This window comes from Colletotrichum fioriniae, assembly GCF_027942845.1.
Source record: "Colletotrichum fioriniae strain IMI 355084 chromosome Unknown scaffold_3, whole genome shotgun sequence".
NCBI classification, from domain to species: Eukaryota; Fungi; Ascomycota; class Sordariomycetes; order Glomerellales; family Glomerellaceae; genus Colletotrichum; species Colletotrichum fioriniae.
Genome location: NW_027076839.1, coordinates 2,741,513 through 2,759,347, shown reverse-complemented (window position 1 = coordinate 2,759,347; position 17,835 = coordinate 2,741,513). Strand labels below are relative to the sequence as shown.

General features: G+C 55.0%; 2 protein-coding genes across 2 annotated transcripts; one reads left to right on the top strand and one right to left on the bottom strand.

Moving 5' to 3' along the window:
- Nucleotides 1-9,122: 9,122 nt before the first annotated feature.
- Nucleotides 9,123-13,287, bottom strand: ADE6 (phosphoribosylformylglycinamidine synthase; the record flags this gene model as incomplete). The annotated part of the gene is made up of 2 exons (XM_053199382.2): nucleotides 9,123-11,470; nucleotides 11,529-13,287. 2 exons carry the CDS (start codon nucleotides 13,285-13,287, stop codon nucleotides 9,123-9,125), a joined length of 4,107 nt encoding a protein of 1,368 aa, XP_053043185.1.
- Nucleotides 13,288-14,866: 1,579 nt separating this feature from the next.
- On the top strand, nucleotides 14,867-15,864 carry N0V96_003644 (uncharacterized protein; the record flags this gene model as incomplete). The annotated part of the gene is made up of 3 exons (XM_065756891.1): nucleotides 14,867-15,030; nucleotides 15,092-15,313; nucleotides 15,369-15,864. The coding sequence occupies 3 exons, from the start codon at nucleotides 14,867-14,869 to the stop codon at nucleotides 15,862-15,864; spliced, it is 882 nt and encodes a 293-aa protein (XP_065614658.1).
- Between the last annotated feature and the right edge of the window lie 1,971 nt (nucleotides 15,865-17,835).

Sequence of the window (17,835 nt, the reverse complement as noted above, 5' to 3'; positions counted from 1 at the left end):
CGCGGCAGACCACTCAAGAGGATTTGTTCACAAAACGACGGTGCTCATCCAGCTTCTATGACGATCTCATCGATGACGGTCCGCTGCAGTTCTTGACGATGAAAGTAGTGATGCTACGCAGCCGGTCATAGCCAATGGAGAGCACCGATCACACAGCAATCCTGGATGTGGAAATCTGTCACTGTTAGAGGTGTGACGGGGCAACGGCAGTTCTTCATCACTAATTCCTTATTGATGCGTCGGTTCAGGGGTCTTTCATTGACAAGCCTCAGCCCTCTCGACTATTAACAGGGGTTCTCTTAACAAGATCGACAAATTAGACTTGGTCCCCTCGGGGCAAGTGCCTGGCTTCTCCCGCCCGAGTAGGCGTTCATCTAGAATACCGCAAGTTTCAAGCAGCTACTCAACCAAAGAAGGCAACCACAGCGACCAATCCACCACTATCGATCTCAAGAATAAACACCGTCCCACAGCTTCCGGTCCGAATAGACAGAGTAGTAAGCAACTCTTCTCTACCTGGAAGTAATTTTCGTTCTCAAATAAGCGGCTCATTCTTCTGTGGTAAAGAAAACATAGTTTACCGTTCACAGCGGTTAATTCAAGGCTCTATCCGTCTGGCCATCCAGGCATAGTTAGAGCCCGCCTTGTGGCCGCTCTTCGCGACTTCTGACTGGTTCCTAGTTGTAAGGAGAGGTCGATCTCACCTCGGTGTCGACCACAACCAGAAGCACGGATAGCGACTTGTTAGAGTTTGACAGGTTAGCACAGGCACTCGTCATGGATGGGATGACAGCTGTTCATTCACTGCAACGCCGCCGGAATACCCTACAAAATGCAAGGACCATGCCAGTATTGGCTGCAAAAGGGCGACGCTAGCAGCCACAGGGAGTCCGTCGTCCCTCTCTGGCCGTTCTAGAAACCTGCAGAGCTTCTGCGCGCGCACGACGAATACCATAGGTATACATTAGCAGGGGTTACCTACTGCAGGATTCAGGCCGATCTGTGGCTTGAGGTGTGACAACCGACCGACTTCCTTTTCGAGCTTGCAGCCCGAATCTATGTTCCGGTCGGTCTCCAGGCCGGGCCATCAATCGGCCGCCTTGCTGGTCCGTTACGCACGTATGAGTTTCACGACCAGAAGTCGGCCTAAGATGGCTTACACCGGACTCGAGCCGATGATGGCGGGGGCAAACGTGGCATTACATCGTGAAATCACGCTTAACGATATACGTCTCGGCATCATCGTCACCACCTCAATTACCTGAGGTATGGTGAGAGAGAGAAAAACATCGTGCAGACACTAGCCTTCAACACCCACCGCGTCGCAATGTTGCATCTGCCCATGCCCTATAATCAGGAGCAGAGTGCACCCGCTCATCCTGCTGTCTGCGGCACAAAGCCAGGGGCCAGATCCTTTCTTCAATCCTGCTCTGGAGTTTGCGCTGGTTTGAGCAGGTACATATCACAAGTCCATCAGCTGGCCGTGAAGGCTGGATCAGAGGAACTGCACCGGGGCACATATGCTTCCCGTGGTATAGCACTTCTCTTACTCCGCATAGCTGGCTATTATCCAAGCTTAATCCCTTAGGCCTAGCATGAGCAACCCGCCAATTGCCGTATCATCGCCAGGGTCAGTATTCTATAGCACGCTGAGTCCTAATGCCGGCATTCAACTTGCACGGCGGCAGACGCACGACTTTGCCCAATAGGCGCCAGTAAGCAAACTCAATAGTCTGAGTTAATGAGCTACGCTTCAGCGAACGATAGCTGTGTGGTTGTCCTGTGCCGGTCCTATTTAGCCTGTACAACGGCTGCTACGATATAAGCAAACGTGGGAGAAGTAACGGCTTGTCTATCCCATTTTTTCTAATGAGTACGATGTTTTCGCTTCACCCTTCTGAGTCCTTGGTATTCGCTCAGTCAGAGAGGGCCATACCCTTGCGTGGAACAGGGTCGGATCTAGTTAGACTCGGCATTGCGCTCCGTCCAGCCAACCCTGCCCAACTCAGGTCGACGCCCCGATGGCATTCTTCGACAGTGGCTGCCGCTGAACGGTTTCCCGGGAAGGGCTTCTCCAAAATTCCTGTCACCCTGTCTTGTTGTTCCCCACATCGTCGTTAGGCAGCAGGATAACGGGATGCCGCCATCACCACCCATCGAGATTAACCACAGTGTGCTGTTGCTCATCTGAGATGCACTACGGCACCGTAACATCAGGTCTTGTCGTCTTGATCAACAGCACACATCCACTCGAAATGCAGGCTCGGCTACAAGTCACCGTGGGTTCCGGATTGGAACCACTGCGACCGACACATAGCATACACACAAACACTGACATGTCAGCATCATCCGAAAAGCCCCTACTAAGCTTGTCCATACACACCCCCTTCGCGAGCAAGCCGTCCATGGGTGTTGAATTCGCCGAAGCCCCACTTCCGCCTGACTTCCGGTGGCTGCTTAGCAGGGGCAAAGTTCACTGTAACCCTCTCGACAGGTCGGCAGTGAGAAGACGACCAGGGCTGTCACGGCTGTAGAAAGTTTATCGCCAGAATAATATCTGATGAAAAGCAAAAGGAATGGCACGCACTCTGGCATTGCAAGGCTGATCCAGAGTGTGCCGTCGACTAACGCGTGGAAGAGGTGCCTCCAACTCGGCAGATGGCTCAGCTACTGTGTACAGACAGACAGGACAGACAACACCAAATCGAAAGGTACCGGCACGGCAAGGTATCAAGTCCATCCGTACAGACTCCACAGTACGATTGAGGTCAACGCGAGACGCGAGACTTCTTCCTCTGCTAGGCACACCCACTGCCACACCATTCCATAATCTTAAGCTCCGAGCCAGCTCGGCAATTGATATGCTGAGGTCATGTCTTTCGCCCTCTACATCCAGTGGACAGTACCTCAGCCACTGAGGTAACCAGCGCAATTCATGGCTGGCACGTGAGGGGCAGATTGCGGTGCGGAATTCAGTATCCCTGGGGTCATATTCCCAAAGAGGCTTCACAAAGCGAATCAAGCTCTTAGTGGCTCCCCAGCTCGATCGGACGCTAAACAACCGCCCTCGTCCATGGAATGGAACTTGAGATACGGAGTACTAGCGAAGGGCCGAGCCAATTGTACTGTGGGGGAGGGCTCATTACTTCATCCTCCACAATGCCATGCCTTTGCGGAGCTGGTTATCACCCAGGACGGGCGCGGCTCAGGCCATGCTGGTATTACGGGGCCTGTTGGTGCGTTTGGCGCACACATCGTATGAGAGAGGGACCGAGGAGGAGCCAAGAACAAGGTCAGCGACCTTCCAGTTTGATCGGCCCCCAAGTCACATCCCTTGTGTGGGCGGCAGCGGTGCGAGATATCAATCCTCATCACTAGCTTGCCCGGGGGGCTTGAACCACGGGCTCGCAATGCTCACAGCTCGGTCAGGCTGGAATACTCGCTAGGCATTGGACGCCGGTGGCTGACAATAGACGGGCCCGTCCGTTGCTCAAGGCTCGAGCGACGTTCCATGCGGCCTTCTACCACCGCTGATGGCAGCTATCTATACCTATGTTCCACCATGCTCGAATCTCGAAGGCTAAGGGAGGGCTACACGAGGCTTTCCGATGCACCTGCGGGCGTGGCTGCCATGCGTCCTCTCCCTGGACCTACGCAGTATGAACAGCCATGTGTCCGGCACCCATCCCGTCAATACCTTGTAGTGATCGAGCGGTCCCTGACATCGCAATCTACTCATCGCCTGCCAGGTCCAGAGAGACACCTACCAATCTTACGCCAAGGATTTGGAACAGTTGCTGCGCTCGTCGGCAACATACGAAACCATGGGTTTCCTTGAAATTAGCGGCAGCTGTATGGGTAATTAACCCCGTCGTGAGATTTTGAGAGTAAAGTTGGGATGAACGGTCAACGAGCCATTTGTTTGAAACGACTTTCGGAAAGGATTGAGAGATGCGATGTTGCGATGAAAAACTGGCGTAACATCGTGTGCGGACAACAGCTTACTGAGGCATACACTACAAAAAGGCATCTCCGCTTCGTCTAAGAATAGCCGCGGTATTGCACACCAAACCCCCAAATCTATGACCGAAATCCTGGAGAGCAGATCCCCAGGCCGGCCGCGATGACACCCCCCGGGCCCTGCACTTCGGAGCCGTTGTCCCCCTTCTGAGGATGACGTGGGCCCCCAACATGCTCGAGCCATTCCAGGTTCAGCTATTAATCCGTGGTTTTGATTGAAGGAAATTTTGCTTCCGGCGCTGGTTCCCAAGCTTTCCAACACCAACGGCCGGACTGGGGGGTCACCTGTCAAGACAAGCCCGGCTCACCTGGGGAGTAATCCTAGACATGACACACAGCCGGCCGCTACTTTAGTCCTCAACAGCTACCGACACTTTTCTCCCGCGGGCGAGCATGCCTCCATCAAACTTATGGACAGCCGATGTTCCCCGTTTGAGCGCACCGAATGCACCGAAACCACCTACCTCGTGAGCAGATACCAGATAGCGCAGCATCCGGACCGCTAGCTCATCCAACGAAACCATGGCCTTGGGAGTCCGTCACCCGCCCCTAACGCCCCTGGTGCTATGATATCCGCATACAGATACGGATACTGTGTAAACGAATGAGGGTCCAAGAGTGGCCATTTCCATCCACCAACTTCAACTGAAGGGGCTCCAGAGCACTACTTCACAAGTTTTGAGGACACTTCAGACTAGGCCATTGACGGTAGTGAAGGTAGCCGCAACCGCGAGCAAAATATCCGATGCAACGGGCAGTTCATTTCGAATTCCGGCCAGCCGGAGGGGCTGGACGCCGAGAGAGGACTGCTACCCTGAACCCTCGCACAGCTCGCTCTACTCTATCCGTACGGATGCTTGCTATGTGCAAGGCGTCAGACTCCAGAGTCGGCCAGTACGCTACTCTGTATTGCATAGTCCATACCGCAAAGCCGCCGAAAAAAAGGACCCTGGATTCGCTCCGAATGAGCCGGGTGTGGCGCTTGGCTCACTCTCTGATGGAAGAGCTCGTCGGGGCCCCCGTCGCCGGGATTTGTTCGTTTATCGCAGCCAATGCCAACCAACGTCAGTCCAGCGCGTCAGATGGTCTGGCCAGCAACTAGCCTTTGTGTAGGTTGGTTGAAACCTAAGGATCCGGCAAATCTTTCTTCGTGCATCGCTCGCCACGAGGAGCAGTACGAGCAGCTGCAGAGACGCCATCACAGTGTCCTACGTGCCTACTTACATAGCGTTGCTGCTGGTCTGCGGCCCAGCCTAGGCCAGGCCAGAGGGCCGTCTATCCTCAAGTGTAGCATGGCGTGCGCCGCCCACGCGGCGAAGGATGGCTGTCCCATGGATCCGTCTACGCCGCACGAGCGACAGCCAGAGATTCAGAGTATGCACGCCCTCGCGTGCTTCCCCTCTGGAATAAACGTACTTGTGCAACTAGCTATTCGTTTGTTGCTATCCATTACCAATTTCCTATTATCGTCGAGTCCATCCGTAAGGCTAACTCGCTGCGGCACTGCGGGCGACGCTTGCCAGGGGTCATCAGTCTAACCTTTCGGGACTTGGGTCTTCACAACATGGCACCACCATGGCAATCTGGACCTGGGCCCTGTCCACGGCAGTCGTTCTTATTGGCATTTGTGCGCTTAGCCAAGGGAACCCCGACGCTGCATCAAACCGTTTGCGGCGCATCAAGAAGAAAAGAAAATTACGGTGCCTTGCCAAAGCTTCCTTCCCCAAGCACGCTCTGGGATGGTCCTGGACTTCCTGGTCTCTCTGATGCGGATGATGTTGGTGGATTTGAGGCGGGGCCGATGATGGGGACCCCAGTGCCGTTACGCCGTGGGATGAACGGCCAGAAAGTTTTGACCCATTGCCAAGATTGGCTATCGGCACTGGACATATTGCCATGCCATTTCGATGGAGGAGCCGCCTATTCAGATTTTGCTGCTTTGAGGCCCTTTGACTGGCCCAAACTGCCCATCTTGCCTATGCTATCCATCGATGGCCCGCCACATGTTAGAGAGGCAACCGCTAAAGAGGGGAAATGATGGTCCTGCCAACACGAACTTTCTCTTTCTTTCCCTTGGCGGATGATCTGTGGTTCTCAAGGGGGCGGTCGGCCATCAAACAATCCGAGTGGTGGACGCTATGCCTACGGGACGACGGAGGCCAGCCAGCTACGGCTCCGATATGACTAGTCCGTCAAACTGGAGGAGTCTCCGCCTAGCCGACATTTCATGTGTTGATGACCACGTCCTGGCCTGTGGCATAGGCAAGGGAGACATTCGGTGAGAGGACGTCACGCATGTTGGAATTGGACGGCGGAACTGCCTAGGCCCCTCAGTCTCGACTACTATGAAATAACTCTCTCCTTAGGCAGACTGGGAGCGATGGACCAACTCCCACAGTGCTAGGCCTCCTCGGTCAACTCAAGAGACCGGCGTCAATACGAGCCACGCAAGCCCAACCATCCTAGGTAGGCCGTTGAGTGAAGGCCAACTCAAAATGAACCTTATGCACCTGACGCGCCTCTTTGAAATTTCCCAGCCAACAGGGTAATTTCACGAAGCCGACGGGCGAATGTTACGCCCGCGTCTGCCTTGCATCGCGATCAACAGCCGCCATGCGGATGGCCTTTCCGACCTGTCGACGCGGACCCTACTGAGCGTAACAGGCTCACCTACTCTCTGATTTTGCGGCATTGGACTAGCTCGATGGAAGAAAGGAAGCGGCAGGAACGTCCCAAGATGTCATCAACCATTGCAGAAGTTGTCCCCTTCCAATGATACGTCTGTGTGCGCTTCTTAGCCCCGGGAGCCTTGTACACTTTGTACAATATGGATGGGGTGTGTGTGCACCTCGCCGCAAGTGTGCAGCGCGCGTACATGCAGTAGGCAGTCCTTGAGGGTGCCCTCGGCTCCCTATACTGCAGCCACTCTGTCTCGAGGTTGTCGAACTCACTCACACAGACGGTGCAAGGACGATGTGGGCATCGGCTGGCGGAGATGGTATCCCGCATCGCCCGTCGAGCAAAGCGCAGTGGCATGCGGGCGCGTGCCTCTCGGTGTCGTTTTCGTCCAGTGGGCCCGATCCGTACAGTCGGGACACCCTCCGTCCAAGGCGCTGGATGGCCCATCTCGAAAAGCACCTGGCATATGTCCTGGCATATGTTGGAGAGACAGCGCGCCGTCCAAAGGGGGAAGAATGAGACCGGGCCGCGGAGCACAATCTTTGTGGCAAGCTCGATCGGGACAGGTTACCGAGGCGAAGAGGAATTCGTTCCAAATCTCATACGTAAAGCTGGGCAGTGGAGGAGCGACCGAGAGGCACAGTTGATTTGATTCTTGCTCGCTTCCTGACTGGCACGGAACGATTGGGAGATGACAGGTTTCTGCGTCGTTGCTATCTTCTCTTCGACAGCGCGAGGGACTCCTTTCCGTGAGATAGATTCCCGAGGGGGAAGGCAAATGAATCTTACCGAATGCAGGACGATGAGCGAAAGTGCCACGCAAATCTGCGAGGCACTAATCCTTCCTTCCTTCCTTCCCTCCCTCCCCAATCCCATCCCTCTCTCACTCTCTTTTTACTGCCCTCCTTCTCCGGCAGCCAGGCTGGCAGATTACTTGGCCCTCTTAGCCAAACGCAGCAGAAGTAGCAGCCCACATACGGGAACGACATACGGATACAGGGAGGGGATGGGGAGGCGGAGGAGGATGATGAGGATCGAGGACGATACAGATGGCCCGAATGGAATCCCCCTTTCCCTTTCCATCCCCTCCTTCATCGGGTCTGCGACGTAGGCGTCATGGAAGGAAGGATGAAGGAGGCCGGATGTTCACTGCATCTATCCACCTGCAGCACAAAGTCCCTCTGCCGTCTCTCGCCGTTGCTGCTCCTCCTCCTCCTCCCCTCCCTACTACGCTCTACTGCCTTTTTCCTCCAATTCTTCAAGACGAGGTGAGAGACAGGCCGTGAGTGAGTAGAAACGGTGACAACGTGATATATAGGCACACAGCCACACTTACATGTATCTTGACGTTCATCTGGGGAGTATGTACCAGCGACTAGTACATGTTCTGACTGTGCCACACGCGTGTATTTAGTATATTTGGCCATCAAGAGGGATAGCTGTAGGCGCAGGCTCAGAGACAAACACACACACACACGTCCATCAACCCCCCTTTTCCTCCAGATGTGTCCATCTCCCTTCATTCGGGCAAGCCCAGAGAACTAATAGACGACGAAATGTTCATCCTGTTTAAATTTGTAGATCGACCTGAAGAAGAGATTGGCTACTAAACCCCTTTCTGTTCCTCTCCTCGCCCTGCTGCATAGCTGAAGCCAGGAGCAGGTGAGTCGAGCAGGAAGGATCTTCGGGCCTTTTTTTCCTTCTCTCTGTCTCGCTGCCCTTCGTTCCCCTTTTATAAAGTGCCCGGCAGACTTATGTAGCCTTCTTGCTTACCGGGGCAAGTAGAGAATACTCTTGTCATTTGAGGAAGAAAGAGGACGAGATGGAACGGTGTATACATGTCTGTCACTCAGGTTGACGAAAAGAAAGCTCAAAAGTTATGCTCGATGAAGCCAAAAAAAAAAGCTATAGACAGGATAGACGGGACTTTCTCTCTTCCCTTGCGCTCTCAACTTCCTTTCCTCAATGCTATTTCATTTCCCTTTTACCACCTACCCTTCCCTTCCCATCCCTTCCAAACCCAAGCCATTGTATGTGTGTATGTTTGTAGTGTTTGTTTAGTACCAATGTAAAATAAAAAAAAAGTCAACCCGCCCTCCTTGAAAACAAAAAAAGTTGTATGTTTTTTTGTGTGATTTTGTCTAATCCGCTTTCATATCCCATTTCTCCGTCAGTGATGATGCTGCTGCTACTGCTGCTGTACCCGAGTGCTATCACCACACCTCCCCCCTTTTTTCTTGTCTCTGCCCTTTTTTTTTCTCATTTTACCATTCTCGTTGGATGTTACCAGAAACGTGAAAAAAACCCTCTCCCCTTCTGAGCCCCCTGTTCACAGGCATAGAATAGCCGGTGTCGAGCTAGGCAGGCAGGCAGGCAGAGGAAAGGTTGATGCAAAGTATTTGGAAAAGAAAAGGAGAAAAAAATCAGCCCACCCAGCGCCTGGCGCTCTTGAACATCCTGACCCACGGGCCGAACTCTCCCCAGCCCTCGACTTGCTCCGTGGGAACGTAGCTGCCGACGTCTGCCATGATGGTCCGCTCGGGATGGGGCATGAGTGCAAAGACCCTGCCGTCCCTGCTCCTGACGCCAGCCACGCCGCCAGGGCTGCCGTTCGGGTTGTACGGGTAGGCTTCCGGCTCCGCGACCTTGAGGCGGTTGTCGACGTAGCGGAGGGGCACGAGTCCCTCGCCGCTCAGGTCCTCGAGGGCATTGGGGTTGGAGAAGGAGGCGCGACCCTCGCCGTGGGAGACGGCGATGGGGAAGGACGAGCCGTCCATGCCGTGGAGGAAGACGGAGGGCGTAGCGGCGCGGGACTCGTCAATCTTGACCATGGCGAAGCGAGCCTCGAACTGCCTGCTGGCGTTCTCGACGAACGTGGGCCAGTTCTCGGTGCCAGGGATCAACTCCTTGAGACGGGTAATCATCTGGCAGCCGTTGCAGACGCCCAGGGCGAAGGTGTCGGGCCTCTTGAAGAAGTTTTCAAACTCCTGGCGGGCGTGCTTGTGCTCGAGGATGGACTGGGCCCAGCCGACGCCGGCGCCAAAGACGTCGCCGTAGGAGAAGCCGCCACCTGCCGCAACACCGACAAAGTCGGCTAGGGAGCGGCCTGCGAGGACGTCGGACATGTGGACGTCGATGGGGTCGAAGCCGGCGGCCTTGAAGGCAAAGGCCATCTCCTTGTGGCTGTTGACGCCCACCTCGCGCAGGATGGCGACGCGGGGCGCCTTGCGGAGGAGGCTACCGAGGGAGGCTGTCAGGGGCATGATGTTCTCTGACGGAGAGAAGGTAAGGTTGTACGACAGACCGGGGTCGGTCGAGTCAGAGACGATGGCGTACTCGCTGTCTGCGCACGCCGGGTTGTCTCTCTCCCTCTGCATGGCGTACGACGTCCTCGACCACCACTGCTGCATCTCAGCGCGATCAATGCTGACGATGGGTGTGTGACCGCCGTAGCGGATGTTGAGAGTCTGGTTGCCCTTTGGCTGGACGACACCGAACGTGCGGACGAGGCCGGGAGGAGGGCCGCAGGTGGCGAAGCAGCGCTTGAAGTTGGTCTCGTCCTCCTTGCGGACTTGGAAGACGGCACCGAGCTCCTCGTGGAAGAGGGCTTCGAGAATGTCGTTGGGGGAGCCGGACTTGGCGATGCCGTCAAGCATGAGGTCGGCGCCGCAACGGCCGGCGAACATCATCTCGGCGACGGTGGTCAGGAGACCACCGTCTGAGACGTCGTGGTAGGCGAGAACGACGCCGCTCTTGTGTAGTTGCTGCAGAGCATCAAAGTAGTCCGTAATGAGATCCACGTTGCGCACGTCCGGTGCCTCGTTGCCCATCTGTCCCAATGATTGCGCCAGGGCGGAGCCGCCCATGGCCTTCTTGGCCTCGGCGAGGTCGACGTAGATGAGGATCGTCTCACCGACGTCTTCGACGCGGCGCAGCTGAGGGGTCCATGTGTTGCGGACGTCCTCGACGACGGTGACGGCCGTGATGATGACGGACATGGGGGCTGTGACGCTCTTTGCCTCGCCAGACTCGCGGTCCTTCCACGAGGCTTTCATGGAGGTAGAGTCCTTACCGACGGGGATAGAGATCTTGAGCTGAGGGCACAGCTCCATACCAATGGCTTGGACGGCCTCGTAGAGACCAGCACCTTCGCCAGGGTGGTTGACAGCGGCCATCCAGTTGGCTGACAGCTTCACACGATCGAGGCGGCCCAGGATGTCGGCAGCGCCGAGGTTGAGCAGACTCTCGGCGACGGCCATACGGGCCGACGCGGCGGGAGAGATGAGAGCCAACTGGGGCTTCTCGCCCATGGCCATGACCTCACCAGTGCGAGTCCTTGAGTCAAGGCTGAATGAGGTTGCCGTGACGGCACAGTCGGCGACGGGAGTCTGCCAGGGACCGACCATCTGGTCACGGATGGAGAGACCTCCGACGGTTCTGTCACCAATCGTGATGAGAAATGACTTGGAGCCGACGGCGGGCATGCGGAAGACGCGCTCAGTGGCGGCGGTGATGAGGGCGGCGGTGTTGGTGGCCTCAGCAGCACCGGCGGAAGCGAGAGCCTCGGCAGCGTTGAATGAGGGAAGATCCAACCTGCGGGACTCGACGACACGCTCGAGACGGCGGCCGGGAGGGAAGAGGGCGTTGAAAGGCAGGTCAATGGGCATCGGCTGTTCGGGCGAGTCACGGTCACTGAGGGTCAACTTGGCGTTGCCTTGGGCGTCCTGAGCGGCGACGGTTCCTACGTCGGAAAAGGGGCATCGTTCACGACCTAGGGTGCGAATTAGCATGATACAACAGCTTTGCAGACATGATAGAGAGGGGCTCACGGCAGATGCTAACGAAACGGTTAATGTTCTCCTTGTTGACAAGCAGAACGTAACGCTCCTGGGCCTCATTGCACCAGATTTGCAAGGGGCTCAAGCTGCTGTCCGCGCTGTGAACCTGGCGCAGCTCGAACTTGCCGCCGAAACCAGCATCCTTGACGAGCTCGGGAAGGGCGTTGGACAGACCACCAGCACCGACATCGTGAATCATGGCAATGGGGTTCTGGTCGCCGAGGGCGGCACAGGTGTCGATGACCATCTGGGCGCGGCGCTCCATCTCAGGGTTGCCGCGCTGGACACTGGCGAAGTCGAGCTCGGCAGTGGCCTCGCTGGAGTCGTTGGAGGAGGCAGCTCCTCCGCCGAGACCGATGAGCATAGCAGGTCCGCCGAGAACGATGGCGTGGGCACCATCGTGGACGTCGCCGAGCTCCTTGAGGGCGTGTTGAGGGCGGACCGTTCCAACACCACCAGCAATCATGATGGGCTTATGGTATCCGCGCCATTCGGGGGACTCCTCCTTGCCGACGTTGGTTAGGAGAGTGCGGAAGCAGCCGAGAAGGCAAGGTCTTCCAAACTCGTTGTTGAAGCGAGCGCTACCGATGGGGGCCTCGAGCATAATGTCGAGACTGCTAGCGAAATGAGCAGGCTTACCCAGGTCAACCTCCCAAGGGGCCTTCTCATCGGGGATCAACAGGTCAGAGACCCAGAAACCGCAGAGACCGGCCTTGGGAGCAGAGCCCCTGCCGACGGCACCTTCATCACGAATCTCACCTCCGGCACCAGTGGCGGCACCAGGGAAGGGCGAAATGGCGGTGGGGTGGTTGTGTGTCTCAACCTTGACGAGGACATGGACGACCTCCTTGGTGAGCTTCCAGCTGCCGGTGGAGTAATCGGGAGCCCAGAAGCTGGCAGTCTCACCCTGGAGAACGGCCGCGTTGTCGCTATATGCAGAGACGGTGTACTCGGGGTTGGACTTGTGGGTGTTCTTGATCATCTCAAAGAGACTCTTGCCCATGCGCTGCTGATCAATGGTCCAGTTGGCGTTGAACTGCTTGTGGCGGCAATGCTCCGAGTTGACCTGAGCGAACATAAAAAGCTCCACATCGTGGGGGTTGCGTCCAAGGTTCTTGAATACCTGGACGAGGTACTCAATCTCAGAGTCGTCCAAAGCCAGGCCGAATTGCTTGTTGTACGACTTGAGAGTCTCAACGGCCTTTGCGGCATCGGCGTTCTGAACATCGTCACCCAAAATGTCGACAATTTCCAATGGGAATCGCTGGCCCTCAATGAACATGGCGGAAAGATCGGGGCGCGACAGGCCAATTGTCTCAGTCATACGGTCGTAGACGACATCCTTGAAGGCGATTTCATCGTCAGAGACCGGGGTCTCAAAGGTGAGGGTGATGGCCCTGCCGCGCTCGATACGGTCAATGTTGTCCGCGAGACCGCAGACGTGAGTGATGCTGGTTCCCTTTGAGGACCAAGGCGAGATGTTCCGCGGGGTAATGTAGTAAGTTTTTTGGGTATCAGTGTTGGCGGCAATCTGAGCGATTGTCTGGTCGGGCAGACCGAGCCATTTTGTCAGCTTTTGCTGGACAATGAGGTTGTTGTCACTGTTCTTGAGGTGAACGTAGTAGACCCAGATGCCGGCAACGCTGACGACCTTGTTTGACGCAGCGTCGAGCTTGTTGATGCGCGTCTTGAGCTCTTCGGCCTGCTTGGTGGTATAGGCCTCCTGGCCAACGAGGGTAAGAAACTCCATTCTGCCTACAGTGGGCGTAGGACACGGAGAGCGGCCTTCGATCAAAAAGGAAGTCTCGCCCGGCGTTCGTGGATGTCGGGTTGGCGATAGAGATAAGTTTTTAGGCGGCGGCATCTTGTGAGTCTTCCGCTCCGAGATGGCGGGGTGATTTTGAAATTTTGGTGGGGCAGCTGCAGATAGGCGGCCGATAATGAAAATCGGAGGCGTTGGTGACTTTTTTTTTTCTCTCGTCGACTAGAGGCGCGGGGCACTAGACTTATTTTGTGGCGGTGGAGTGGCTCTCCCGCATTTTGCGCATTCACCGCGACAAATGTCATTGTCACTGCCTTCAAACTACAAATGTTGCCGCTTGACGAGGTCCACGTCCGGGAGTCAGGTGCGCATGAATCGTGGCTGGTGACCTCTTTCTACTCGTACCCACGTAGGTGTCCCTTTGCCCTCCTCAGTGTTCAAATGGCAAGTTGTGCCCGCTGTCGGAGCCTTCGTGCCTTCCAGGTTCCAAGTTGTTACTGTGTGTGGCTGGTGCATTGGCTTGTGTGTGGCTTGTGGGGGTCGAGCGGAAAGACACGGCCCAGAATAAATCAAGACAGACACAGACGGGAGAAGAGGTCGGTGAGGGCGAACAAGAACCATCCCAGAGACGTCGTGACTAGTGCTTCACTTCTTCGACTCTCGAGACCCATCACTGGTCAGAGCATGTGTCGAATCATGGATTGACTTGGGATGCATGACCGAGGGCCAACCCGAGCACAGCAAAGAGCCACCCGTTCATGCTCAGGCCTGCCATCGCAAAATCTCCATCCGATGATGCCGAAGTAAGGTCAATCACAATCTACATTGTTGCGGTTGCTCAACAGCACTGCAGACGCAAGTACTCTACTAAGAACGTCAGGCAGCGTGCCCATCCTGTCGTAGCGCAATAGGTCATCAGGTTTGGTAGGCGCGAAAGGTTGTATCCGTAAGCTAAGGTTGTTCAGAACTTCAGGTCGTGCGTGACCTTTCCGCTGCGAGTCCCGCTGTAAGATCGCCCAAACTTTCGGGACGCCGGGACCCTCCCACCTCTCCGTGCGAGTGGCCGTCAGCTGGCGGCACTTCAGCTTTCCTGCTCATCCGCCGGCGTCCTCCACTCCCGCCCAGGTGCTAAACCCTGTCACTACCACTCGGGCTCTACCTTCTAAGGTACGGAGCATTCGATTGCCGTACAGAAAAGGGCACTCGGGACATTTGGCAAGAGGTCAAAGGCGACGTCAGCAAAAAAAAACAAGCAATTCGCTTCACTGGTGGGAACGCTGGAAAGTCCATACCTGCCTTGGCTTCCAGACTGATTGGCTCCCCTTATAGCAATACCCATCTTCTCCAATTTCTTAGATCGGCCTCGACGACTCTGCGATTGCCCGCCCGCCGCGCTCCGCTTCGTCACTTCTTTTCCTTTCGACGCGTCCGTCGATTCTTGGGACGATTTAATCCGGTTCCCCTTTCCTCCCAACCTCATCCAACTTGTCTCGTGCTCCTGGCTTTGGTCCATTTCGCTCCAGCATCTTGCGCGCCGCAGCAATTCGCACCCTCGAACGTCGCCATCATGCGCTGGTTAACATCCTTTGCGGGCTACCTGGCCCCCATCTTCCTCATCATGTCGCCAGTTCTCTCCTATAGCGACCAAGCCTTGTCGATGCACAAGAACAAGTCCAGCGCCGGCTTCTCTCTCGATATCCCGCTGATTATGCTGGTAGCCTCTCTGCTGAAGTACGTGGAGCACATCTGCCCCGTCTTTTCCGACGTAAGCTGACAGGTCTCTTTTCTACAGGATCTTTTACTGGCCTGGCGCGCGATTCGATACTGCCCTGCTCATACAGGCCCTGCTCATGATTGTGATGCAAGTCATCTTGCTCAAGATTGCGCTGGACCACCGCTTGCCACCATCGGCCAAGGGTGGAGAGGCTGCGACGCCGTTCGCCAACGTCAACGACGGCCCCGTCTTTGGCGCACAGAGACCCTACCACTTCTGGCAGTGGAGGTCGCCCAAGCCGTGAGTCTTTCGTCTTGCGCAGCGCATCGTGTGCTACGACTAATAGCTGCTATAGGTATTGGCAATTCCTCCTCTACCTCTTCATCGGCTTGACCGTCTGCGAACTGCTCCTCGCGCCCGTGCGACCCGTATACCAAACCTACTCCATGCTCATCGGCTACGCTGGTCTCTCGGTCGAGGCGACGCTGCCCCTGCCTCAGATCTTCTCCAATTCGCGATCCAAGTCTTGCAAGGGCTTCCGCTTCTCCGTGCTGGCAAGCTGGCTGATTGGTGACGCCATGAAGATGTTCTGGTTCTTCACGTCGACGACGGAGATCCCCTGGGCTTTCAAGCTGTGTGGAATGTTCCAGGCCGGATGCGACTCGTTCCTCGGTGTTCAGTATCTCATGTACGGAGATGGCGAGAAGGGTGAGATCAAGGAGCACCCCATGTCCCAGTATCCTCAGTACCCTAACGGGGTCTACAAGCCTCCTTTGCCCGAGCACGTCAGTGGCAGGTCCAGTCCAGCCGGCCGAAGAACCTCTAGCCCCTTTGGCAAGGAGTTACGATAAATCCCAGTCATCTCGATTGCCTGCTCTTCCAATGTACCATGGTTATTTTGGTTCGCGATCCACCGATGAGTACGGATGCATCCCGCATAGCAGCGTTGTGAATTCTGCGAAATAGTGTAAAAAAGATATGAGAGAGATAGCTTAGACAGGGATTAGAAAAGGAGTTTCAGGGGCCAACAACCTAGGGCCAATGATAATTGCCGTGGGACTGCAGGGGTTTGATGAGCGAACAAGAGCTCAATCTTCTCTAGATGGTGGCTCACGTCGTTATCTAGCGTTAGTGAGTACTTTGCTGGCTGGTTTCCAAGACGGCGTTTGGCATCACGAATGGCGTAGGAAATGTTGTTCTGGGTGACGCTCATTCATCTGGATACCCAAGTTTTTATATACACGCTTCAGAATCTTATATGCATTTATTTTGATTTGGTGGACAAGTAGTGAGCCTGGCGATCAAGTCGTTCCTTAACTGAGTATCACCAAACATCGCCAGCACCCAGGAGTTGCAGAGGCTCCCAACCACCCACTTTTCGAGTTGGCCACCCAACTGACAACTACCGTACCACACCATCATCGTCAAATCCGATCTTAAGACGACTGACAACTCGAAGAGCTCAAATCCAACATTGACTCCTTCTGAATAATCAAAGAAAGAAACGCTCACTTATAATCTTATTTTTCACACTCTCGATCTTCATATACTACGACTTATCGCCAGCTCTTTTGTCTGCCTTATATTCCATCCAACTATTTGTTCCTTCACCCGGCCAACCATCGAGAAATTTCCCAAATCGTCGAAGCAGTTCTCCAGGCACCAAAATCGACGTTTTGAAACAATCCGCAACTCGATATTTCAGCTTTTGAAAAAGAAACCCGGGGCATTTCCGGACGGTCTATCGACAGTCTATCAACTTGCATTCTAAGCTAGTTTAAAAAGCTCCATCGCCGTGCCTCGTGCATCAGCAGCATTCATCCCAGTTCGGTCTCTGGTCTATTACTTGGGTGTTCCTTGTACTGCACGTAGGGCAGTCGGACTTGAGATCTCATAGAGGGCATTTTACGTAGAGATCTGACTGTTTCGCGGTTTATTCTCCGGGTAACAAAAAGCTCAGCCGGTCTGCGCCACGCTGGAGACTTGGACCGGCCTTTGCTCAAGGTAAGCAAGTGTAGTGTGTTTCCTACTGTCCAGAGATCGTCAAGAGACGAGCGCTCTGTAACGACTTAGCCCCCCCGGGTTGAATCTTCATCAGTCTATCCGATGGAACTTCACTTCCATTGGAAGATGTGAGAAGTATCATGATGGCCTGGCTTTGGATTGTGCTCCATGCCGGCGTTGGTTACTGTTGAAGCCTGCTTTCCCGGTTTCCGTCTTAGACAGAGACCACAGCCATGGAAAGAGAACAGAGAACTTGGGGCAGCTTCACCAAGAAGTGCTGGACTTTTCTGTGTGACTTTATTGTCGCTACACATGAGCACCCCTTCTTCTAGCTATATTCCACGCATTGCTACTGCCTACAGCATCACCAGTTCCCAACCTCCCTCAAGCATTCCTATCTGTGAGCTACATATGGTCTCACAAGACTTGCACTCAGACAAAATCTACCTCTCTCACCTTCCATGGCTTTTGATCTCATACACTTCAAAACGCTTTAGCTGACTGGCCGACCTGTTTAGTACAAATCCCGCCTTGACTACGCGGTAGACACGCAACTGCGGAACCTCCTTCCTCGTGTAAGTCGATACAGCTAGGCCGCTCTTTCCCCATTAGGCTCGTCACCGCCCTCCTGCACTTTAAAATATCACATCCTCCATTAAGCCCAACCTCACTCTTCTACCCTCACCTCACTCGAACTCATCTATTCACACTCTCTTCTCTTCACCTCACACTCAGTGCCAAAGCTGACGTCTACGCACACACTTCAGAGGCACACAACAAGCTGCCAACTACATTCTTAAGGGACTACATCAAAGCAG